This window comes from Amphiura filiformis, chromosome 12 (assembly GCF_039555335.1).
Source record: "Amphiura filiformis chromosome 12, Afil_fr2py, whole genome shotgun sequence".
In the NCBI taxonomy this organism is placed as follows: domain Eukaryota; kingdom Metazoa; phylum Echinodermata; class Ophiuroidea; order Amphilepidida; family Amphiuridae; genus Amphiura; species Amphiura filiformis.
The window spans coordinates 58,487,781-58,515,685 of record NC_092639.1 but is presented as its reverse complement, the minus strand read 5'-3'; the positions used below and the strand labels follow the sequence as shown (position 1 = coordinate 58,515,685).

At 35.7% G+C, this 27,905-nt stretch overlaps 1 protein-coding gene across 3 annotated transcripts in view; it reads right to left on the bottom strand.

The window, feature by feature from the left end:
• The window catches only part of LOC140166495 (uncharacterized), an 82,551-nt gene extending 57,250 nt beyond the window's left edge, over positions 1-25,301 (bottom strand). For all 3 annotated transcript variants that reach the window (XM_072189975.1, XM_072189974.1, XM_072189976.1), the window contains exons 1-3: positions 25,141-25,301; positions 23,959-24,171; positions 2,026-2,200 (exon numbers count right to left, since the gene is read on the bottom strand). In XM_072189975.1, the coding sequence (XP_072046076.1) occupies positions 2,026-2,097 (72 nt within the window). In that variant the 5' untranslated portion in view covers positions 2,098-2,200; positions 23,959-24,171; positions 25,141-25,301. The remainder of the gene's footprint in view (positions 1-2,025; positions 2,201-23,958; positions 24,172-25,140) is intronic.
• Positions 25,302-27,905: the final 2,604 nt, after the last annotated feature.

Here is a 27,905-nt window from a genome sequence, read left to right as displayed (position 1 = left end):
TCTCTCTTCGCTCATCTATCAGGGCACAATTCTTTAACCCCAATACATTTGTACATTCATTTAATGACCTTACCAAATTTGGGTACAAAAATTCATACTCTGCAACTTGAGGTCAAATTTTGCAGTATGGGTGTTTAATTAAGGTTATTGAACAATGGCATTGGGATGAGGCCACTGTGGTACATAGTGAGTGCTCCCGAGGCAACCATGGTCAGCAAAATAAGTTGAGGTTTGTAACTTAAATGTTGTGCAAAGGCGTCGTAACTTCTGTGTAATGCGCATTTGGAAGGACTGTTTTAAATGAAATCAATTTACCGCCCAATACGTGGGGTATATGATCAATTGCTGGATCACAATAGGCACGAGGTGACTGATAGACATTGAGTCTTTCTTGTCTATGTCTTCAAACACGGACATTACTTGTTCTTTCCGGTTTTAAAATTGATTTTGCAACACAAAGAAATCACCATGTGTTAGACCAACACTCTCTGGTAAAGGATGATCATACTGTGACAAATTGCCATCACCAAGACTAATAATTAACGTATGGTGTGCATACACAATTGCTCACATGTGTCGTAATTAACGGTAATTAAAACAGATATGATTAAAATAAAATGTGATTAGGTAAGCTAATATCCGAAAGACTACAATGACTCAAATTTGACATACTTTGGCATGTACGTTTGACCTTTTAATTCTGCACGTTTGGTGTACTTTCAATGTAGGTATATTCCATAAGGTGGTTTTAGGACACGCACACACCCATTTCCACAACCATTCGCCGTCTTATTTGATATTAAAACAATGGTGGTGTTGTTATTTGTTGCTTAGGCCTACACGTTGGTATAATATACGGCCAATGTCAGCAATGTGTGACTTACGTTTCCGACCATTACGATAAATGTCTTAAATTGATATCAACATTATGTTTTTTTTTATTAATATTGTCATAAAATTAGCAACATTGAATAATCATGTTATGTTATGCACCGGTAATTTGTTTTAAGTCAAGCTGTGAAGCATATCTTGAGTATCTAGACTTTGACAGCTCAAATCTAGGAGATGACGCTGCCGAAACTTCGGCCAGGCACAAGTGACCTGGCGAAGGGGGCCACCAAGCCATAGATAGCTGGACGGGCATTTTTACAGGACAGGCAAATGTAACAATCGGGGCTTTACCCAGATAGGAACCGACTGTAACGAGGTCTTTTATCACGGATCATCTGCCCCGCCTTTACCAGATGGACCACGAGGAAAGCGGATATGATTTTTCTGGTCCTGCGGGGAATTGAACCCGGGACCTCTCGCATCCAATGCTTCTGTAAAGTAACCGTATGTAAAATGTGATTTAGCTACATATGGACGTACTGTGTGTCTTCCACATTAAGTTTTGTAGAGGCAAGTAAATGTATTATCGACACGTTGTTTTTAATTTGTGTATTTACGAAGAAGCAGAAATGGAAAACGAAAAGGATGGAGGAATAGATGGTGGTGGAGAACGGTTGTTTGATGACAGGGTTGTAAAACTACGTCATTTTTAAGAAAGGTGAACAATGATGGCGCTATTTCTCTTAAACAGTGTTTTCATCATGCATTACAAAAACATAAAAAGAGTAACAAATAACAAGGAACATTTTCAAAAAACTGTTTATCACGAAATGTAAGGAATAAATTTTATTATTTGGCTAAATTAAATTAAGAATAAATGTAAATAGCGCCCTCAATTTTAACACATGCAGTTTCTGGAATAAATATTACCATAAAAAGCAGAAAAAGATTAATAAGTTTTTCAAGATGAAAACGCAAAATTTTAGAAATAGCTAAAAATATATGCATGTATTAAAGAGATAGCTGTTGGTATTGTCCATATTGTTGATAATGAAATAATTTTGTTTTTTAGAAAATTTAATAAATGATCACATTAAACAACCGTGGGAGATTGATTGGAAGAGAAAAGAGAACACGAAGAAGAAGGAAACAACAACAAATGGATACAAGTGACGAAGAAATTATAACACCTACCGTAAAACCTTGTATCGTTCTACCGGTTACTATTGGTTGATCTCCAAATATTAACATTCCATCCGTAGACATATCTGCTGGTATTGCTCTTTTTAAATTTAATGTTTCTATTCTATTACAATCCACTGTGACTGTTGCTTTTGTACCATTGACACTTAATGCTAAACGATGCCATCTGTATGGAGACAAAAACACGAGTTTGAATATTTTATTAATATATCAATAAAATAACCCCAAAAAGTAGGGAACTCGGGAACCACGTTACAGGGAAATTTGGAGGGAATGTGTCTTTTAAATTGCATAAAAATAGTGGACAACTTTGGAGGCCAGTGTTGAGGATGCCGAAAAAATGATCCAAATTTCTTGGGATTTGTCAGATGCTTTTTTAAGATTTTTCAAAAAATCTTAGCCTTTGGAATGCTTTAGGTTTAGGTTTTATTAACAAATACATCGCAGTCAAAGGCTGAATTGAGTACCGTATTACAAAAATACAGACCAAGATGAGAAAAATATAAATGTGAGCAATCAAAAAACAACAACTTTGGTTGGAGTCTGAGGAGAAAGAAGAAAAGATGAGAACCAGAGGCGAGTAAACCTACTTATTGAGAAGATGGCACCGGGCTGTTGGTGAATCTTTCAATTGATTTTGAGTTTACTGTTCATGATTTTAAAAATAGGACGAGGTGACTTTTAATTATTAATTATTAATTATCTATTATTTTCTTTATTTAGTATTAGTTATCACAACCAATTATCAACCCGTTTTGACAGGAGTCGGCATTTAATTATTTTATCAATATGCTTACTTTTACACATAGTATAAGGTACAGTTATGCTGTTTGTTTATTCATCATTATTGTTGATATGATTCATGTTGGAAAGTAGCAAGTAAAAGTCATTAAAAGTTATTTTAAAGGAGAAAATCCAAAATAAAAATAAAATAATTAAATATTTAGCAATTTTCAATATTGGACGCGGGCGGTTAACAGTAAAGGGCCTTATAATGGGGTTGACCGTTTTTACTGATATTGGCAATGAAAAAGCATTTATAGTATACTTCCATAGTTGATAGAAGTACATGTACATCTTTGCCATGCCTTCAGGTTACATATTTTGGCACAATTTCAGGTGACCGTGCAAAAAAATTCAGTTCTGTGTAACTTTGAAAACCCTTGAGAGGCATCGTTGAATCACAGGCCACAGAACCTAGTGCACCAGAACCTACGTTCTACATATTCTAGGGCGAGACTAACAATGGAATTTGGCACATTTTATGCATCATGTGCCCTTTTATAATTTTGTTTGGAAGTTGTATGATAATTTCGTAAACTGATCAATACAAAAAGGGAATAATGGGCAACAAATATTCCGATTTGGTATATACACCTGTTAATAGACCACAGTATAAATTTGAAATACATTGTTTTAAACCATTACCCATAATTGGTTTATAGGGATGTCTGCTTTTGGGCGCATTTCGAGTTTAATAGAGATGACCCCTCATGAACCGTTCAAATGTTGACCAGTCAAGTCCCCAACTATGCCAGGAATTAAACCAATGATTCTGTTGAGGCCTATTCAATGATTTGCTCATCCGGAGGATCGAAAAATCATCTAAATTCACATTTTCACACATTTTGTTTGTAGTGTCTTTGATGTATTACCATAGCCTGCTAGTGGTTTAGCCGAAAGCCATGTGTATTTCAATGGGCCTTCAACTTTGTAAATACTGCTCTTTTCCCCGAGTATGGGTTTTTTTTGCCAAAATTTCTCACAGCAAATAGACAATATAGGCCTACCTGCTAACAAGTTTAATGACATATCCTTCTCTTAGGTAATATATAAACAATATAAACTTTTTACGCCTTCGATGTGATCACTTGTGTCACTTTTTGAAGTTCAGTATAGGTACAGGTATGGACCAAGAGCACAGAAGTTTTCAAAATTCAGACATACTGCAGTTACTGTCCGTTTTCCTATACACAATACACAGTGCTCTCACCATTGACGTGTGACCTCAACAAATGATGTATGTTGGGAGAATGGACACTTGCCTAGTTAACATCACTGTGTGAAAATAACCAGCCAATATTTTATTTATTCTCCAAAACTTCTAGCAAATATATTTCTCTAACATGACCTAAAATTACAGCTAGGTTAGATGTTCAGAAATGGTCGTACTTTTGTAAAAATATGAGTGAGGGCAAGGCATAGCTAGCCAACTCCCCGTGTTAATTGAATGGAGATTTGACCGAAAATATTGGTATCGGACCGCTCACTTCTGAAGGATGCCACAAAAAAAACGGTAAAAGCTACATTTAAATTATTCTAAATAGGTTCTAGAAAATAAAGTTTTGTAACATGTCCTAAATTTTTAGCTAATTTAGATGTTTGGAGAGGGTCGTACTTTTGTGTTTTAGGAAGGATATGTAAACGACAGATAACACCAAAAATATGAAGAAATTATTTCCAAACTGTGTTAAGTCAACAATCATTATGTTGCTCATTTTGAAGAATGCTGGTTAACAAAAAGCAGTTCTTTGTGTCATTTCGTGAACAATGGTACACATACCATTGTTTCCTTTCGTTTCCTTTATAATCAGTTACCCAACTGAAGCTGTAATACCAGCTTTATTGCGATGTCGCACATTGAAAACAGACACTTGTACGCAACCAGAGAAGATCTGATTTAATCAGTTGAGCTGCTTCAATGAGTGTTATCTTGGTTTAATAGCTTTTAATGGGGTTTAAGTCCTGCAAAGGTCGAGATGAATTCTACTGTAGACATGACTGCATCATGAAGCACATTTAAACATTCATGTAATCAATTTAGAGTATTTTTATCACTAGGTGAAAGGTTTTGACGTCCGACTCTGCCACAATGTCTATGATGTACTTGACATCTGTAGGCCTATCTATAAATAGAATCTTGGATCTTTTGGACCTACTTTTTGAAAAGCCTGGGATAGTGTAAAAACATACGGCCAGTTAAGCCCTAGGGTGAAAACGGAACTCATCGTTCAAATAATCTAATACATGTAGGCCTGTGTCACATGCATAATGTGACATTTTTCACTCGTAGTTTCCAATCATTGCTCAAGATTTCATCCTTAGTTGTAGAGTATGATATTTGTACTCAGATTCTATGAATGTAACTGTAGGCATATTGGATTTGGGGCATGAGTTTCTTCACATGCCCAATCTCCGTGTTTAAACTAGATACCATACCAATGATTTTGTTGATGCATGGGTCTCTTATACCATAAATACTGTTCTTCTTGTTTAAAGTATTTAAGATCATGAATGAACAGGTTTTGTTTTTCAAAATTCGGACATGATCAACTCACATCAACATCCCCGGCCATAGCTGTGATCAAGTATTTTTTTTTATCGCTGGGTGAAAGGTTTTGACGTGTGACTCTGCTATTTATGTTTATGATGTACATGACATCTGCAGGCTAATCTATAAACATGATACATAGAATCTTGACTCTTTCGGACCTATTTTTTTAACCTGAGATAGTGTATGACAAACATACGGTAAAAACGAACTGATCGTTCAAATATCTATCACATGCATAAAACTCTATCAGCGTATAAATAAAAGGAGCAGATATGTACGGTCTGTACGTATAAATTCTAATTTTCTATCCGGTCAGAAATTGCCCGGAAACTTGCTCACTATAAACATCGTACATCGATATCCTTCTCAACCGAAGGATATTGAGATATGTGATGCGATCAAGCAAAATCAGTCGGAACTCGGAAACATTGATTTTGAGATATAGCCAAACAAAGGATATATTTCCTTTTGTTTCCTATTGTTTTGGAAACTCTTTAATTGGTCATATCTTTGGAACTGGTTGTTCAATTTCAATGGAGTTTTCTGCAAAATGCAGCTTTGTAAATGCTAAATACTATTCTATAAGAAACTGAAAATTTAATATTGCCGAGTTCCGACTGATTTTGCTTGATCGCATCACATGTGTGCACTGATATGTGCACTGATAAACACACGAGGACAAATTGTGTGATGTATTACCGGAAGTAGCAGCCTCTTCAGGATGCGCAGGACATTCACAAACTCTTCTCAGCCCCACGAGTTTAAAAACTGAAGCTACATGTTCGCCGCCATGATCACAATGTTGAACGGGCTGTTTATAGCTCGCGCCACAATATTAATTATAAGATTCCTCGTGTTTTTCAAGTGTGACCTCGGGGTTATTACAGATGTACAGTAAATGCCCAAATTACACGATGCAAGTGCAATTAGCTGTTGCAGACCACCCCAAAGCACCTTGCAACAAAATTGCTCCGTGTATTTTGAACTTGCAGGGTCACTACTCTGAGCTACATCACAAAAAAAAGTAATGTCATGTTCTACTTTTGGAGGTCACACTTTGCAATTCTAGTAAAATTCTGTCCTTGTCACCTCCTCTAGCCTATAAGCTGTGGGAACACCAGCTGGTCACTGTAGTCATTTGGGAAATGTAGGGACCTACTTAATTCACCATCCACAACATTGTAATGTGTGCACATGCCATATAATAATATACACTTGTATGTTGTTGTGTAGCTGCTGTTTCGACAGTCAAATAAATGCTGTTTTGAGTATATGCCCAAACCTATGTCCCTGCTCAAGGATTTGCAAGGCCCTTCCCATTTTCACAGGCGGCGGATGACATGATCGAGCCGGCAACTTGTGAAACCGCCCGGCCGTATGCATTTTCCAATATAGTCGGTTAGTTTTGTGGGGTTCATTATCGAACCCCACCGGTTTTAGCTTGTAATTTATATATTATGTATCAACATAGGCCTATTTGTTTGTGATATTTCAAGCGTTTTAAAATTTCAAAATAATCCCATTCAATCACACGGTTGACGATGAAAATTTACTGAATTTAGAGAATGCAATGCGGCCACCACCTGCATTTTCACACAATCGTAGTTCAATAACTCCCATTTAATTGGTCAATGTTTTTTTATCTTTTCAAATGTTCACCGCAAGTTGTGCAGTATAATATTTTGTACAGGTCTATAAATGTATGTACATGCATAGAGATGTGTATGTTTATAAGACTGCCATGGTTCGATCACGGTGATGGGATCTGATAGAGATCCGTTTATCTGAGCTGAAGCATGAAACATTTATCCACATTGCACATTTCTATTAATTGCGCAATTCTATCCTATTACCATACACACCAAACGTGACCTTTGTTGTCCCTACAAGTTGCATGATTCTTTCAATCATATCAAATTGGCCCTTTTTTACGATCATTTTCATGAAGCTTGACTATTATTTATCGTAATTAATTATCATGACCTGAGATGAACCTCGATATCCTGACCTTGGCACATGCTTTATTAAGCCTTTTCAGGTAAATTTACATGCATCATTATTTGACCTCTAATAACCCCTGGTGATTTAGAATGGCTCTCAATTAATGAGTTCGATTCGAATAACCTTTGACATGTCCATAATCATTAAGTGAAATCATGGAAGTACCTTGAACCATGGAAGTAAGAGACTAACTTCCATGCTTGAACAAACCTACTATAGTTTGATCATCTCGCAATAGGCGGGAAATGTTAGGCTTTTACCACTACGCCGAAAAATAGACCCACGTCAAGAGTGCTAGTAGTTGACCTGTCTGGTCTTTAATATGTGTGTTTAAGAAAATAAGTATAGGACTTGAATTAATAATTTGTAATGCTTCGCGAGATGTCACAAGAAAATTCTCAAAATAAAATATTTTGATATTAATCCGCGATGCTATAAGGCCCGCCGATTACGAGCTGATCAAAATATAGCCTGCTATAGAAGGAGAGTTTAAGATACTGGAATCACCGGGCATGAATGAAGGCTATGTTTGGTTGCATGTACTGTCTGGCCTAATCTCTAGATAATCGACAACAAGTGTAAGGGTTGACATCGTGATATTATGAGAAACAACGATTGCTCGCCACATACTCACCCCAAAAAGGTTGTAGACAGGGCAAACTATCTTAAGGTATTTAATAAAATTTACATGCATTCGGCATTGGAATAGCAGATATATACTCACGTGCAATACATTTGCCCCTTTTCTGACTTATTGCCATGTTTATGCCTATTCTTAGTTCACCCTACGCGACATGAATAACATAACTACACATAAGCTTCGGTAGTTTTATTTTCCCTGATTTTTGACACATGCCTGTACCTGATCCATCTGCGTACCTTTGTCAAAACACATTTCCTCAATAATTCCTTATTTATCTTGTTTCTACAACATGTTTCCTACAACGCGCTCCACCTCAATGTATCTTGCCCTTCACGTGCTGGTCATGCAGTTGGAACAGATTGTCCAAATTCAATTTCTACGCCCATTAATTAGTGCCAATAGTGGGTGAGCTATGTGCACACTGACAGACACACTCATCAAAATAAACGAAGCAATGTAGGGCCTTGCAAATCCTTCAGCAGGGACATTGGTTGGGGATATACTCAAAACATAGCAATTGGTCATAATGATTTTCATGATCATATTAAATGGCTCCAGAGAGCAAAATATTATCATCCTCTTCTGTGTATCAATACAACTCCTTCTTGTTGGGTATGGAAGTGGATACAGAGAAGAGAAGAATTGGATGCTGTCATGCCCTACAAAAAGAGTTGACCAGCGATGATCCAAAGGCATTTAAAAACTTCCCAAGAATGGATGTGGATTCTTTCAATGAGTTGTAGAATTTATTTGACTGTCTGCATGGTCTAAACAGCCACTGACGGCAATACAACATACAAGTGTATGTATACACGATGCAATTTCCTGTGCAATTGGCAGTTGCAGACAGACCACTCCAGAGCACCTTGCAACATTAATATTGCTCTGTGTATTTTGCACTTGCAGGGTGAAATTGATACTCTGAGCTACAGAGCAAAAAAAGTACAGACATGTTCTACTTGGAGGTCACCCCTTGCAATCCTAATAAAATCGAAGATAATTCTGTCATTGTAACCTCCTCTAGCCAATCAGCCGGGGAACACCAGCTGGTCACTACATTCATTTGGAAAATGTAGGGACCTACTTGATTCAACATTCACAAGTGTGCACGCGTCATATATACACTTGTTACTGATCCACGTCCATTCTTGGGAAGTTTTTAAATGCCTTTTGATCCTATCTGGCCATCTCTTTTTGTAGGGCATGGTAGCATCCTCCAATTTCTTCTCTTCTCTGTATCTATTTCCATGTACCCAACATATTGTGATCTTAATGTTTAAATAGTTTTCCTTCTTCGGTGCTTCTTTATGATGACGTTGTGTAGATACACCTGGAAAAGATGACAATATTTTGCTCTCTGGATAAAACAGGAGCCATTTTAATATGATTTTTAAATATGGAAAATCATTAACCACTTGCTATGTTTTGAGTATATCCCCAAATCTATGTCCCTGCTCACATCATTTGTAAGGCCCTCCATTGCTTCGTGTATTTTGACCAATTGCTGAGTGTGTCTCTCTCACAGTGTGTACATAACTCACTCACTAATTAATTTCACCCTGCAAGTGCAAAGTACACGGAGCAATTCTGGTGCAAGGTGATTTGGGGTGGTCTGCAACAGCCAATTGCACAGGAAATTGCATCGTGTATTTTGGGTATAACATTGCAATTTCTGTGCAATTGGCTGTTGCAGACCACCCCATAGCACCGTGTATTTTGCACTTGCAGGGGAAATTGATACATGGATAAGCTGACTGAACTACACTGAATTTAACGGGAGCCATTTTAACATGATTTTGAAAATCATTATCCACTTGCTATGTTTTGAGTATATCCCCAAACCTAAGGCCCTGCATTGCTTCGTGTAGTTTGACCAATTGCTGTGTGTGTCTGTCAGTGTGCACATAGCTCGCCCACTAATTTATGGGCCTAGCAATTGAAATTGCATCGTGTATGTTGGACATTAGTTGCTGATGTTGTTAGCTGCTGTTGAGACATTCACGTGAATTTAACAACTCATTGAAAGAATCCACATCCATTCTTTGGAAGTTTTAAATGTCTTTGGATCCTCTCTGGTTAGTTCTTTTTGTAGGTCATAGTAGCATCCAATAATTTCTTCTCTCGTCACCCCACTGCACTGTATCCACTTCCATACCTAACATACCCGTTTGATCAAACTTTTTACTTTTCCTCTTTCGTCTCTTCTTCATGTTAAGTTGTGTAAAGGAGAGAATGATAATATTTTTCTCTCTGGATAACACAGGAGCCATTTAAATATGATTATGAAAATCATTAATGGCCAAGTAAAATATATACGACATGTATATCGTCCCCGCCTTCACCGATATTTGTTTTGGAGATTGTCAAATAATTTAGTTATTTTTCTTATTTGCTCCTTGTTTCTAAAATTATTGTTATGAAATACATATTAGAAAGTTCTTGGTTATCATTAATAAACACATTGCAAACACTCCTTTCAATCTAGGGGTAGGGCTTTGTGGAAATAACAAAAAAAATTAGGGGCCTCCCCGTTTTAATGATGTGTTGATAAAGACTTTGCAAATGCAAATTTAAACTTAATTGAATGGTAAAAAAATAAAAGAGGGCTTCCCTCAGCGATTTTTGAAAAATTCCGGACGATATACATGTTAATTTTTACTTGCCCTAACTACTTGCTATGTTTTGAGTATATCCCCAATTCCTGCTCAAGGATTATTAAGGCCCTACATTGCCTTCGTGTATTTTGATCAATTTCTTTGTATTTCTGTCAGTAGGAACATAACTCGCCCACTAATTAACCGACCTTGCAATATTGAAATTGCCTGGTGTATTTTGGCCATGAAAGTCAACATACACGATGCAATTTCAATTGCCATGCCCATTTTTAGTGGGTGAGTTATGTGCTCACTGAGTGACACACACAAAGAAATTGGTCAAAATACACGAAGCAATGTAGGGTCGAGGCTTCCTCCTTATGCCCAACATACACGGTGCAATTTCAATTACTAGGCCCATTATTTAGTGGGCGAGTTATGTGCACACTGACACTCAGCAATTGGTCAAAATACAAGAGGAAATGTAGGGCCTTGCAAATCCTTGAGCAGGGACATATGTTTTGGGATATACTCAAAACATAGCAAGTGGTTAATGATTTTAATTAATAATCAAATTAAAATTGCTCCTGTGTTATCCAGAGAGCAAAATATTATCATCCTCTCCTGTGTATCTATACAACTTACCATCAAATCCCATAAAAAGAGAAGAAGCAGGAAAACTAAAAACTAAGATCTACAAAGGGGCATGTTGGTATGGAAGTGGATACAGAGAGGAGAAGAAATTGGATGCTACTATGCCCTACATAAAGAGCTGACCAGAGATGATCCAAAGGCATTTAAGGACTTCTCTAGAATGGATGTGGATTCTTTCTAAATGTCTATTTGAGTTGTTGAATTTATTAATAGGAATCATAGGTATTGATATATTTATTTATTTATTTATTTATTTATAACATTCGGCTGAAGCCAGGCTAAACCCAATAGTGCTCAGAGGCTACTAAATTCAAGGGATGCCTCCAGATATGACGGGACAGGGATATGGGAAGAGGTCCGATTTTAGAAGCAGGAGGAAAACCGGAGCACCCGGAGAAAAACCTGTCTTAACAGCAGCTAACAACAACAACATACATTACAATATGTTGCGGATGGTGAATTAAAGGAGTATTTCGTGATCCTAGCATCCTCTTTTTATGACATTTTTCAGTACATATCCACGAAAAAGCCTATTCCCAAAATTTCAGTTGATTTTGCGTTTGCGAGTTATGCATGATTATGTGTATTACACTGCTCCATAGACAATGCGTTGTAATTTCGTTCTGCGAACGAAATTCAAATTTCACGATATCTTTGCAAAACGAATTAATCTGCAAGAAATATTTTGTACATAAACATTATGTAGCCAGAGGTTTCAGTGATATAAAAATATCTCAACTTTTTTTGAGAATAGTGGGGGGATGAGGCTGTGGATCACGAAATGCCCCTTAATGTAGGTCCCCACATTTCCCAAATGACTAAAGTGACCAGCTGGTGTTCCCACAGCTGATTGGCTAGAGGAGGTGACAAGGACAGAATTTTACTAGGATTGCAAGGTGTGACCTCCAAAAGTAGAACATATCTCCAGTCTCCACTTTTTATGGTGTAACTCAAATGCTCAGAATATCAATTTCACCCTGCAAGTTCAAAATACACTGAGCAATTCTGTTGCAAGGTGCTGTGGGGTGGTCTTCAACAACCAATTGCACCGGAAATTGTATATTGTATGTTGGGCATTACATTTCCTCTATTCACGCCATTGACCCATCTATAATTAGTTGTAGGCCTAGTAATATCATAAATACAGATTTTTTAGTCAGGTCTGGCTAGCTCATGAACAGGAGCTATTGGGAGAGAGTGGGCATAGTGGGCATTTTGCTCAAACACTAGACTACCCCTGCAGTGCACAGTATGCCTATGGGGGGACTAAGTAAAAAGTAAAGAGATATACCAAGTAAATTGACAAAATATCAAAGTTATGATAGTAACTAATTGTTTTGAAAGAATAACTTCAAAATTTTGGAAAGAAACATGAATTTTTTGGAAGATGCAGCAAAGCTTTATATTTTTCATTCACTGACTAAGGACGCTCAAGGACTTGAGGCAAAACTATAGGACCTTAATACAAATCCTTGAGTAGGCACCTGGGTTTGGGGATATACTCAAACATAGCAAGTGGTTAATGATTTTGATAATCATATTAAAATGGCTCATGTGTCGGTGTTATCCAGAGAGCAAAATATTATCATTCTCTCATGTTTATCTATACTAAATAACACACTAAAGAGGAAAACTAATATGATCAAACATGTTGGGTATGGAAGTGGATACAGTGATGAGAGAAAAAAATATTGGATGCTACCATGCCCTACAAAAAGAACTAGCCAGAGAGGATCCAAAGACATTTAAGAATGGATGTGGATTCTTTCAATGAGTTGCTGAATTCATTTGACTGTCTAAACAGCGGCTATAAACAGCAACAACAACATACAAGTTTATACAAATGTTGTGTATGGTAAATCAAGTACGTCCCTACATTACCCAAATAACTACAGTGATCAGACAGTGTTTCCCCCACCTGATAGGCTGGAGGAGGTTTAGAACAGAATATTACTAGGAATAGTAGGATTGCAAGGTGTGACCTCCAAAAGTTGAACACGCCTCTACTTTTTTGTGGTGTAGCTCATAGCATCAATTTCACCCTGCAAGTTCAAAATACACGAAGTAATTCTGTTGCAATGTGCTTTGGGTGGTTTACAAAGCCAATTGCAAATTGCATCGTGTATTTTGGGCATTTATAAAGTACCTCGGGCACGGGCTGGGTCACTCTCCTTTTTAGAGAAACACGTGTTATACCCCGGTACTGTAAATGTGTATATATCAGTAAATGACGAGTATTTTGGCGCTGGGTCAACTGAGGTCGTTTTTAATACAACTTGTAGTATTCATATGAGAGTACTAAAATTGCAAGTACGTGTAAGAAACTGCAAACAACCATAAATTAGCAACCATAATACATGTATACCAACGTTTTTATAGACATTTGACCAAAAAGCGCCATAGCAAACTTCCTAAAATTGTTAAAACATATTTCGTTGTAAATCAAACTTATAAAAATAGACCACAGAGGTTAAAGTTGAAGTGTTATGTTCGGCGTCATATAAAGTCCCTGTAAACGCACAATATAAAATCACTTTAATAGTCAAAATCACAGACAAAAAGGTCACTCCTTTTCTACAAAAATAAACCGTGTCTCGTGTCGTATTTTGTTAATCTTTCATAAGCATCCATTTGCCTTAAACGACCTGTTCTCCAAACACTAATAAGTTATAACAGTAAGCCAATACCAATGAAAAATTTGCTGAATGAAGCAAAAGTTTGTGTAGCGCCAATTCATTTCTGATATGACAGCTACTGATTCCACCTACCCTACTGTGTTTAGAAATTCAGAAATCATTGTAAATAGACACAGCATGTAACCAAGGTGATATTTACGAGCGGCAACTGTGCACTTCTATGCAATGAATAGTACATGGACTGATCCCAGGGGCAACAAAGAGAACCCAACGTGCCCTTCCCATCTGCCGTAAAAGTTTCACAAAAGTTGACAAGTCAAGAATTTAGGCCGGCGAGAGTTAATTCCGAGGAATTGGGCCGTCTGGACAAATTAGAGGAAAAGATCAGGCTGAAAAAATATTTTTGGGGAAGAATCGCGCCATCTTTGGAACGGGACTATCCCAACTTATAGAGTCTTTCACCTCTAGTCCTTCACTATCTATGCCCGAATGTGATCTATGCTTACAAGTGCCTCTGTCAACATGTTATTATAACTGACCCCAAATACATCCAGGGATCTCTTACAACCCTACATCATCATATGTATGCCTACATGTATTCTTATGTAGGCAATAGAACTATAGACTCCACTATGCAAGAGCATACACTGAGAACGGCCTACTTCATGAGGTGATGGCAGGAATTGGGAAGTTGAGCAAGAAGACATTTAGTCGTCCGCCCACAGTGTTTCTGGCTTCAAATACAAATTGTCATTCAGCTTTCCTACTACATGGTGTCTCGATCAAAATACTACCTAACTTTGACCCCCACCCCCTTTTCTCAAGTTTATTAATAAATGAACTGATTAGGCTTAGGCCCTTCACACAAAATTCTTAGTTTACTGTTAACCGCCCGCGTCCAAATTTAAAAATTGCAAAATATTTAATTATTTTATTTTTATTTCGGCTTTTCTCCTTTAAAATAACTTTTAATGACTTTTACTTGCTACTTTCTAACATAATCATATCAACAATAATGATGAATAAACAAACAGCAAAACTGCACCTTATACGATCGTACTATGTGTAAAAGTAAGCATATTAATAAATTAAATGCCGACTCCCGTCAAAACGAGTTGATAATTGGTTGTGATTAAACTAAATACTAAATAAAGAAAATAATTAATAATTAATAATTACAAGTCACCTCGTCCTATTTTTAAAATCTTGAACAGTAAACTCAGAATCAATTGTGAAGGGCCTTATAGAACTCACGTGCATAATATAATCCTAAAAATTATAATATTTTTATGTTCGCATGGCATCATAGACTCTGATATAAACATGATAAAGGCGGTGCTTTTTGCATCACACAGTCCTAACGGTCAAAACAAATTGTTGTCGTTTTTATATGTTTTTGATTTATAATAGGACACTAAATTACCCAAATTACACGATGCAATTTCCTGTGCAATTTGCTGTTGTAGACCATGTAGACCACCCCAAATCACATTGCAACAGAATTGCTCCGTGTATTTTGATAATTGATATTCTGAGCACAGACCCATAAAATTTTTCTTGGGTCCGTGTCAGAACTACACTGCAAAAAAAGTAGAGACACGTTCTACTTAAATATGGAGGTCACACCTTGCAATCCTAGTAAAATTCTGTCCTTGTCACCTCCTCTAGCCTATAAGCTGTGGGAACACCAGCTGGTCACTGTAGTCATTTGGGAAATGTAGGGACCTACTTGATTCACCATCCACAACATTATGTGTGCACATGCCATAAAGTAGGCCTACATGTTGTTGTTGCTGGTAGCTGGTTTATTAGACAGTCAAATAAATTCAACAGTCAAATAAATTCAACAACTCGATATTGAAAGAATCCACATCCATCACTGTCCATCTTGGGAAGTTTCTAAATGCCTTTGGATCCTCTCTGTCACATCATTTTGTAGGGCATGGTAGCATCCAATTTCTTCTCTTCTATCATAGGCCTTCAAACACATATGCTTCTATGTATCCACTTCCATACCGAAAATGCTATTTTGATCTTAATTTTAGTTTTCCTTCTTTGGCTCCTCCTGTGTAGATACACAGGAGAGGATGATAATATGTTGCTCTCTGGATATTAAACCATAGGCCTTCAAACACATACACAGCAGCCATTTTACTATGATTATGAAAATCATCCAACCACTTGCTATGAGTATCCCATTCCCCAAACCTATTTCTCTGCTCAAGGATTTGCAAGGCCCTCTATTGCTTCGTGTATTTTGACCAATTCCTGAGTGGGTCTGTCAATGTGCACATAACTCTCGCACTAACTAGTGGGCCTAGCAATTGAAATTGCATCGTGCAAATAGGCCATCATTCAAAATATCTTACGTTTCGGCGTCATAGGCATAGGCAGAATAATAAATGAATTTTCAAATTACGGTTTTCTCAAATCCGACCTTCACATAAAAAAATAAATTCGGCGTTATTTTTATACTAGTCGGTATTATTATATTATTAGGCATAGGCTATACTATATTTCAGTAGGCCTGTGTGGATCCTTTTAAATGCGGATTTCTATGGCACAGATAAAAAGTGGGAAAACTTTCTAGAATGTTCTGAAAAGCAGGGATTACAAGAAGAAATACATGTACCCTGGAAACACGGAGTGTAATAAGGTTACGCAATACCCTAGTTAACCTTCCTTATCGCGATTAACCTGTCATTTGAACTGCATAATTAGCAGGTGTAGCACGTCGGATACAACCCGATGAAACCATTAATATGTCTGATTCCATGTTGGTCATGATCATTGACCTGAAACACTCGTTTGTTGTCGTTTTCGGGAGCAGATTCTGACACTGTTATGTAACGTAACATTCATTTCCCCCGGCCTTGCAGTTCACAACTTGCAGCTTGGGCCAAGCTAGGTATGATCTTGAGAAATGAACATTGGTAGCACACTTGTGTTTAGAGTATTTTAATATGGCCAGACGAACTCCTTCCCACCCATGAGGAAAAGTAAATGTTGTTTTGTATTCCTTGATGTACATTTACCAAATACCAAATTATTCAGAACCCTTGCCCTAACCCCAAACGGAGAAAGTTGATTTCACCATAGACTGTCTATGATTTCACCTAAAATTTGACATATTTTTAGTGTTACTTATGCATGAATATATGACCAATGTTTAAATAGGGTTTTTTTCTGAGTGCAAAGCATTTTTTATTACACGTTTAAATTTTTTCTTGCATGCATTTTAGTTGTTTTCTTGTGTGTTTGAAACGTGAAAAATGGGTCCAAACATTAATTTGGAATATGATATCCTACAAACACGCAAGAAAAAAGCTCTTGTACGCAAGAAACCAAGTCAAGCATGCAAAAAAAGATGCTCTTGCACTCAAGAAAAAAATTCAAACATTTATTTTGGTAAATTTCTAAAATTCTTTGAAAGATTAGAACTCCTTTAGGCTCTTCACAATCAATTCTTAGTTAACTGTTAACCGCCCCCGCGGCCCCGTCCAAAATTGATAATTGCAAAATATTTAATTATTTTATTTATATTTTGCATTTTGTCCTTTAAAATTGCTTTTAATGACTTTTAGTTGCTACTTTCTAACATATCAACAATAATGATGAATAAAACAAACAGCATAACTGCACCTTATATGTGTAAAAGTAAGCATAATATAATAAAATAATTAAATGCCGGATCCCGTCAAAACGGGTTGATAATAATTTGGTTGTGATAACTAATACTAAATAAAGAAAATAATAGATAATTTATAATTAAAAGTCACCTCGTCCTATTTTTAAAATCTTGAACAGTAAACTCGGAATCAATAGTGAAGGGCCTTATTGTTGCACAAAATATAAAAAATCTAACTGATAGAAAATGATGAGTGTACTGTCATTTACATGAAGCAGGGATGTGAGCATGAAGAGATTTATAGGCCTACATTTCTTCGTGATTTTCTCAGATCATGATAGCTATTCGATGGTGTAAATGTATTATCAAATTTTCTGCTGGCGTGTCATTTCTTTATCACGATTATGTAATTCGGAAGTTATCCAGGTTCCAATATAAATAGTTTGTTTCGAGTTTGTATTCATATGGTGTACAGGTGCGAGAATATACCCAATATGACTTCCGCTGTCACGACTCTTTGAATATCACAAAGCACTTGTAGATGCTTCAACTCAATAATCATAAATTATGGAGGCCGAATTTATTTTTTATCGAGTCTGCAAAGTATGAAAACATATGAAGTTAACCTAGCTAGCAAGGGTCATTGCTATAAATCTCCTATGAACTTGCTGCATTTTAATGCTCCCACACACTTTCATAGGAACGTACAAATGTACAAACAATATTTATACGACGAGCTCTTGGTGCATGAGCTATTAATCTCTTTCCTAATTGCATAGCTCTATTAAAAACCTCCGTACAACAGTGAATTGAGCTCATTTTTAGAGCACGAGTTTATACCTAAACGCCCCCAAAAGGTAAGTCAATAAATGTTGGTTTAAGAAATGTGTCCTTGCTGATTGGATATTATCAAATGTTTAGGGATAAAAGAAAGGAAATTATATATTTACGAAGATTCTCTCAGAAATGCATGCTTCCAAATAAACATTGTACAGTACAACACTGTACAGTACTTAACCAATGTAGATATTTAATATTTTTCGTCAAATAATTCATTTATTTAAAACTTTGATTTAATATACGTAAAATATTTTGTGCGAAATGCGAAACCTTAGCGAAAGTACAGGGGTTGTTGAACTCAAGCCATTACACTAACCGCTAAAACTAAACCTAATCGTATTCGTAATGATAAATCCTAACCATGCAAAAGTTAAAGAACAGTTTCTTTTTCAAACACACATCCACACATTTGCCTATGGATTGGGGTGGTGAACTGAATTTTTTAGTGACTTCATAACGTGGGACATTCAACTAATCCAAACAACATGACTAAAGAGACAATTGAAAATGATAGAATCTCACTGTCTTCTCATCAACTCTAATCACTTCCCTGTTCTATAATACTCAAACTTAACTTAGGTGTGTTGGGGTGTGACATAGTGCACTTAATCCTGCACAGCAAACATGATTCGACCTGGTTAACATGGAATTACTCCAGCCAAATCAATCGATAAAGTCTAGTCTATCCTCCACATTGAATGGTGGACTACACTTATGCCCAAATATGGCACTTGTCAGTCAATAATCACCCACTTGAAATCCCCTGGCTCGCTGCACTGACCAAAGTTATGGACAGATATGGGAGCTGTTTTTGCTCTTATTTGTCATTTTCATATCAGGGAAGTACCAGGAAAGTTGAAAAAGAAGGAGGAAGAACGGAATTATATCCTTGAGATAATCCCGTAGGTTATCCTGTCGCACCTATTCATAGTCCTTTATTCTCAAGTAGTTACACATCTACTTGAAAGTAGCCTTTGATGTGATGTGCCTTGCCGACTACGGTTGATTAATTTTCACTCCAGAATTGAAACCATATCCAATGTTTCTATAGATAATTCCTTGAAAGTATGACACGTGTGTGTTAAGAAGCTGATGTTGCTCTGCAGGGATACCGCACGTGGATACTATAAGAAAGAAATGTAGTTTTGTAAAGATTCCAAAAAAATCCGCCCATTTTGGAATATATATTAATTATTTAGGAGAGTGTTTTAGGATTTTGTTAGAAACGGGATGATTTTTGATCATCTATATTTTATTGTTTTAATGTATTTTCCTGTCATTTCCTGCAAACCTAATAAAGATATTTTGATAATTGAAAATAGTCTGTATCATAAATCGTAGAGGTTGAAAGCGTAACCAAGCGTGCAAAATTATTATTTGCCATGGAACTTCGGTCATATTTTATTTGAAATAAACTGGATGTTAGGATCTGCATGCATGGTATGCATGGTATTGATGGTATACAGACACTGACCTTTCCCTAAAACCAGTAAGCAGCAACTTGTGTATCACACCCGTCATGGGTTCGAACCCTTTTGTTGTATTTTATTGTTAAACCTAAATAGCGTGATTGCTTTTGAATGAGCGGCAACACACATATTTTGTTTGAGGATAGCTGGATCTATCTCCTTCTTTTACATCTTCTCTGGAAGTACGAATATTTGCTGATGCCCCACCTACTCAGTTTTTAGCCTACATGTGTGTATACATTATTCTTGATTGACGTCAAGTACAAAATATATCCGTCAAGTGGTTTAGCTTTAATGCCCTTCGGAAGAGAGCGGTCTACAAGTGAGTGATAGTCACTAAAAGTTGCATTCGATTTACACAGGGAATTTTGCAGGCATCCCGTGCCCTTCCTCACTAAAACACCAAAGTGCGAATATTTCCAAATATCTAAATTAGCTAAACATTTAGGACATATTACAAAACTATATTTTCTACAATTTCAGAGAGTACAAACAATATTGGCCGGTTATTTTTCACACAGTGACGTTAGCTAGGCAATGGCATACCACTAACATACACTGTTTTTAGAGGTCACGTGTCAATGGTGAGAGCACTGTGTATTGTGTATAGGAAAATAGTAACTGCCGTATGATAGGGTTTGGGCTATTTTATGATAAGGCCAAATAAAAAAAATAAACATGTTTCACGTTCCCTCCTGCTTCCTTTTTTTAGGTTTCTTCAATTTTATTTTTATTTTTTGAAATTCAGTTATAACTTTTCAAAAAATATGTCTAGGAAGTAGAGATGCTTTCTATAGCCTTGCAAATACACAAGAAACACTTTTATAAGGTTTTGTGATAGTTACAGGGGGCCTATCTCTCAGAACAACAAATAAAAAGAGGCCTCCTCCTTTTTCCAGGCATTATTGCACACGCTAAAACAGCTCTAATAGCTTCTAATTATGGGCATTTACACCGATTTCGCGATAAAAAATAAAAAATAAAAAGCCCCCTCTTCCTCCTTTTTTTCAAAAACCCGGACGTGAAACATGTTTTTTATTTTACTTGGCCTAATACTGTTGTTGCAAGCTACATGTATGATGGATTTGAACAGTTACAACCTGAAGATACTGCACGTATTTCTAATTTTGAAATGCCAACAGAGGTCTTTAGGCATGGCAATTACAATATTTATTCTCATATCCCCAATCCCTGCAGCATGCCAAAATTACTTTTCCTCACTGTACAACGTGTTTGTGTCTATGGATTTCATTTGTTGGTGTCATATGAGGGATTGACAAAAATATATGAAGGGAATATTACATCAACTTCATATTAAGTCTATATGAGTATAATATAAAGACAAGCATTTTTTCATCTCATTTGCATAATTAATTAGCTAATTTACATAATTAATTAGATTTGAAGGTCAAACTTTCAATATAGCTCCGAATGTCCTATGCAATTGATTGAGGTGTCAAAATTGAGCTCTTGAAAAGATCTAGTCAATGGACCTACTTTTGAGTCATACAGGGGGTAAGGCAAAATTAGACACTTTGATATTTCTTACATATGATCTCTAGTGTTTTGTCTGGGCACCTGGTATGAAATTTGGTAAATCCTAAGGCCAAGTAAAAAATAAAACATGTTTCACGTCCGGGTTTTCAAAAAAAAGGAGGAGGAGGGGGCTTTTTTATTTTCTATTTTTATCGCAAAATTGGTGTAAATACCCATACTTAGAGCTGTTTTATCGTATACAATAATGCCTGGAAAAAGAAGGAGGCCCTTTTTTATTTGTTGTTCTGAGAGTTACCGTACACCCCCTCCAATGATCACAAAACCTTCCTAAAATGTTTCTTGTATCTTAACAAGCCTATAGAAAGCATTCCAACTTCCTAGACATATTTTTTGAAAAGTTATAACTAAATTTCAAAAATAAATATATATTTGAGGAAACCTCAAAAAAGGAAGCGGGAGGGGACGTGAAACATGTTTATTTTTTTATTTTGCCTAAGCTGTTTGATTGAGGTCCATTGTCTAGATCATAATATAATGCATATTTCTGCCAAATTTGAGTTCTGTAGGTTTAGTTTTGGCTCCACATTTTTTTGAAAACGCATTTCCGCTAAAATATGAAATAGGAGAAAAAGTTATAACATTGAAATATGAATATTAATTAGCTAATTAGCATAATATTATGATTAGAAATAGTTATTTTTACTGTCATGTCACTTGAATTATATATTATGCAGCAATTTGTTCTGTTACATTGATGTATTTTGGCCTGTAATTAATTTCTATTAGTTGATTACTTAAATAACACTGTTTGAAAACAATAGAATACATAAGAAATATAATGCATTTGTTAATATGGGATAAATGCTCATTCTGACAGTTTTTCGCGTCATCGGTTGAAAGTTTTTCACCCGTAACTTTTGAACGCGATGTGCGATTTGTATCAAATAAAAAGTAAAAGATAGCTGAATGTTTAAGTAATATCATAAAAGAAATTCCAAAAACTGTATTTTTAGCACCCAATCCCACATATGACACCTTAAAATCAAAATCTCTGAATATCTCTTTACAACCCTGTGCCTGAACTTCGTGGCCCTGTCTGTCTGCATTTATTGACCTACTATGCATGGGGTGCACAACGATGTAAAATTACGTGACTCTTGAACAACCTCAACCTTTGAAAATAATATAATAAACATAAATGTACAATAACATAACATTTCCTAAAATGTACCTACCAATAAGGCTTTAAAAAACACAGTAGTAGCAGCAACATATCATATGGTAGGCATGGATTGGGGCATTGAAATACAAGTACCAATTTGCACATTATTTTGGTATCAATGGGTGGTCCCCAGAAATATTAGTTTAATGTGTATGAATTCGTACTAAACTACTAACTTGACAAGTTGCCCTGAAAGTACAGATTATTCTCAACAATAATATTTATTATTAACTTGGACTTCAGGTCATGACATAAATCGGGGTCAATGTACTCCGACATATTCGCTCGCCTTTTGGACAGGGCACGATAAGGTATGTTTCCCCTTTTGCAAGGTGCATAAGTGTGAAAATGAATGAAAGACTGATCTGAGCACTTCCCTAATCTGAGGGACGACTCGCCAAAGAATGACTATTTCATTCTTTGAAAAGATGTGGAAAACACATTGACTTCAATTCCACGTTCGTTTTGTAAATTATTATTTTATCCACCCTTTTTATAACTTTAAAATCCACCCGTTTTATAACTTTTTTGGAGTGATCCTGGGGAGTGGTCCCTCGGATCATAACATTCCAAAATAGTGGATTTTCACTCTCTTAATAGTGAAAGTTAAAAGTACACGAATTTCAGAATTTGAGATAGTGAATTATCTTCTGTGGTTTCAGAGAACCAAGCAAGGTTCTTACGAGTGCCCGAATTCCATTTACTAGTTCTTCTAAGAAACATCAATGGTTTTCCTGCTGAATAGGGAACAAAATGGTTCCTTTTGAACTTTTTTATTTCTAAGACTGTGGAGCAACAGCAACAGACTTTTAATATGTCTGGAATCTGTGGATGACATACCGTAAAAATTCGTTAATAAGCATAATGTACCTATTTAACGGGTAGTTTGTTAAACCTATTTTCATTTTTTTTTTTTCATTTACAAATATCTGTAACACAGATATTTGCCAATTAAAAGAGACCAACAAACAATATTATATATCTCATCGTAAACCTAAATCTCTATGACCAACGGGAATGTTGTGTTAAAACAAAATTATGTACGACTTTTAATGACCTAAACTTGTATATCTCAAACATGCTCTGACATCGTCAGTTATTAAAACCAATACCAATAGGCTTCCACGTGCATAGAATGATGTTTGCGGCAACGTTTTAGGGCAACGTTTGAGGAGGTTTGAACTTAAAATAGACACTAGGAGCCACAACATGCTCATCTATCAGGGTGCAGTTCTTTTTTTAAACCCAATACATATGTATAATAATTGAATGACATTTGAAAATGTTGGTACAAAAACTCTTGAGGTTAAATTTTGCACTTTGATTGTTTAATTGAGGTTATTGAACTATGCCATTGGGATGAGGCCATTGTGGTCCATGGTGAGAACATAAATTTTTCTACCTACCTTCCATCTCCCAGTTTTAAAGTTTTAAATCTTAATGGACGGGCTGTTCCTGGTTTGCCTCTATGATCTGTGTATACCAAAGTGGTTGCTTTCGTGCCGACAGCTAGCGATAAAATTTGATCACCATTGCCTCTCCAAAACTAAAAACTGTTTCACTTGGTGCAACATTCGGCTTTAAAGTTAACAGAATTGAAAAATCCTCTGGAAATGTATCTGTAATAGTTCAAGAACATGTGTTAATCAGTTGCATTGAAAAGGTTACGGTGTTGTGCAATTGGTACTGAACCAGGCAGCATTACGTACACGTACAAAAACTCTGAAAATAGTAAAAATTATTCAATGTCTAGATGTTCCTAAAAGAATTGAAATTTTTGATTGATATTGCAAGTTGTTACCGTCTCTCAGCCTACTACGCTAATTTTGAGAACAAAGTACAAAATACGGTTCAAGCATGCATTTAAACATATTCTTTTACCAATCTTTGCACAAGAACACAATCAATACAAATTTAAGAGAATAATCAGAAATAATTAATTAAGGTGATAAGGTAATTGATGTAGGCCCATGCTTGAACCACATTTTGTACTTTGTTCTCAAAATTACAAAAAAAAAATCACTTGCACAATTATCGTAGTTAGGGTGACGACATTTTTATTCGTAGAGAAAATTGGAAATAAATATTTTGGGTTCTTCCCTCATGGAAGCATACAGGAAATTAGCCTGAAGACTTGATGTGTATTCTAGGCATTATGAAGCTTTATTCTGTAAGCCGTATAATACCTACCTGGTAGTCTAGATAGATACTAGCTCTGAACATGAAGCTAGTAATACATTGTTCCCAATATTGCAACAACTTTAGAAAATTTAATGCTCGCAAAGTCACAAAAATAAACTAAAATAGGGGGCCTGTAAAAATCACAGAATATCATGAACCTAAATCTCTATGACCCAACGGGAATGTTGTGTTAAAACAAAATTATGCATGACTTTTAATGACCTAAACTTGTATAGGATCTCAAACATGCTCTGACATCATCAGTTATTCAACCAATATACCAATAGGCTTCCACGTGCATAGAATGACGTTTGCGGCAACGTTTTAGGGCAATAGAATAAACTAAAATCACAGAATATCATGAACCATATTGAGTAACTTGACCATTCTTATATATATGTACTTACTTTGGAATAATCTGCTAGATGGCACACTTAGTTGAGTGTTAACTATATATCCTACATCTGATGAAGTTCGACTTGGTATTTCACCAGGTCTATTACTACAAAAACCTGCGGCTCTTTGTAAGCCTCTATTTGCTATATCAAGGGTTTCCAATACATCAATGGATCCTGCAAAACAAACAAAAATATATCAAATGTCTTAAAATGTATCGAAACTTCAGGTAAGATTAATATCATCATGATCATGGTTATGAACAGGAGCGCTATATAAGTTATTCAGATTCATTGTGGTGTATAACATGTAAGGGCCGGATATAATATTTGGATTTTTTTTGCTTTAATATCCTTACTGTTATAAACCCATGTATCCATCCCTCCTAAATTCAGACCCTATCAATACAAACCCAACCTAGCCCAACTAATCATTTACCCAAACCCAGAACCCTTATCCTAACCTAACCCCGAAGCATAATTTTGCATTGCTGATATTGAAATAAAAACTAGTATTATATATTACAGTACAATAAGGAAGAAACTTTACTATATTGGAAATGATATTACCAACATTTCTTTTATGTTTGAATTTTTTTATTGAGTGTATGAGCTTATTTCTTGCATGTTTGAATTTCTTTCTTGCATGCAAGAGCTTTTTTCTCGTGTGCTTGAAATTTAAAATATAGGTCCAAGCATTAACTTTGTACATGATGGCCTATTTGTAAAATTTGTATCACGCAATGGAAAAGCTCTTGCACGCAAGACTAAAATTCAAACACGCAAGAAAAAAGCTCTTGCACCCAATAGACAAATTCTTTCGATTTGTTAGTTTTCATAAACAAGAATATTAACAGTTTCGATTAAAAGAAGGCTGAATAAATTGGCTTGGAATTGTATAATTTAAGAATAAAAATTAAAATTAAAACATTCCAAAAGCATATAGCAGTGGCCTGAAAATGAGGCGCTCACAAATAAATTTGCATGATTTAAGCTAAGACCAATATTGATTTGTCGAGACGATTATTTTTATGGAATAATTAATTGTACATATCAGCATAATTTTTTTCAAGATTCGCTACCATTGTGCTAGGAATTGTGTGGCTACTTGATTTATGCTGGTTTATGTTGATACAAATTAAATTCAAAAAGAGAAAACAATTTTGTATCACTGGCCTGTAGTACTGTGCTACAACATTCGAAGTTCCATTCACACACGTTCAATGTTTTTCACTAATAAACATCCACCCTCCAGCATTGTTGAATACATGTAGGATAATTTGTAAGCTTCCCCAAATAGAAATGTTCTTGGTGCATATATCGGTCAAAAAGAGCCCAAAGGCATCGTTGTGCTGCACGTCTCTCAATGGTGAAGTCACATACATAGGCCCAACATTGTTGAATGTCATAACCTTTCAGTTTAAATGACCAATTTACTCTAAATCTAATTTGACGATGCGCTCCAAGGCAAAGGCAATTGATACGGTAAACATCAAATTCAAATCGTGTTCATGTTTCGTATCTTACTAAAAATATTCGATTTTGAGTGGAATGTTTCAAGGAATATATTTAGATTCCTCTGGCTTTATAAAAGATATGCAGTTCGATTGACTTACTCAAAAATATAGACCTTTGCATACAACAAATAAAGACAATTAAATAATTAAAATTTTAAAATACGGGTCCTAATTGCTTTTTGAGGCAGACCTGTGCCGTACTTTACTATACCAAGGCTAACCATGCCAGTCCTAACGTTCGGACCTATTTTCCTGAGTAGCGAACTTTTTTTCGGACTGAGAAAACGTATTTTTGTTTTTGGACAAGCGGACATGAGAGTACTAGCGGTCAGTCCACATATCCAAATACATACAAGATATATATGAAAAATTGCAACTTGGCACAAATTTGCTAGAAATTAAAACAGCAAGTTCAACTGTGTTTAGTGGGTTGAAAATGCCAGTTTCACACCAGGTACCCAGAGCTTTTGAGGACAAAAGGTTACATACAACTACCAACCCACCCGAAATATGGACATATTGGTTTAGGCGTTAATATATCCTACTCAATAACGTCAATGCAAAAGTTTTACTGATGCAGAATAGCAATGGTATACGAGGTTTTTATAATGTAAATTTTGTGTATATTTACCATCACTATTTAGGGCGTATCCCTGGTGGAACATTATGTTTATAATTATTACTAGTGTTGTTATTATTATTATTATTATTATTTATATTATTATTATTATTTAATATTATTATTCATATTAATATTGATATTATTATTATTATTATTATTATTATTATTATTATCATTCTTGTTGTTGTTGTAGTTGTTTTTGTTAATGTTGTTGTTGTTGTTGTTATTACTATTATTATTGTTGTTGTTGTTGTTTATCACTATTATTATTTGCTAGTAGTTTTGTTGTTTTTGTGCTTGTTGTTGTTGTCCATGTTCTTCACCTTCATCTACCTCTTCTTCCTTATTTGGATGTTGTGCTACGTATTTGGGAAGTAAACTTAAAATTGGATTAGCGCTTCATGAGATCAATCTTAATGTTGATTTAAAAAAAACCAGAAATTGAACACACTTCTTGTCCCTATACTATAAAAACTGTAACAAAAATGTGTACTTTGGTTCGAATACATCTCATGTTGTTTTGTATTTAACAAAATATTGCTCAAATATTGCTTCCTGTCCTCCACATGTCCTTAAACTTGATCAGCAATCCCGCTGCGGGTCAATCGAACTCAATGTACGAACTCCCACGCTGAGAC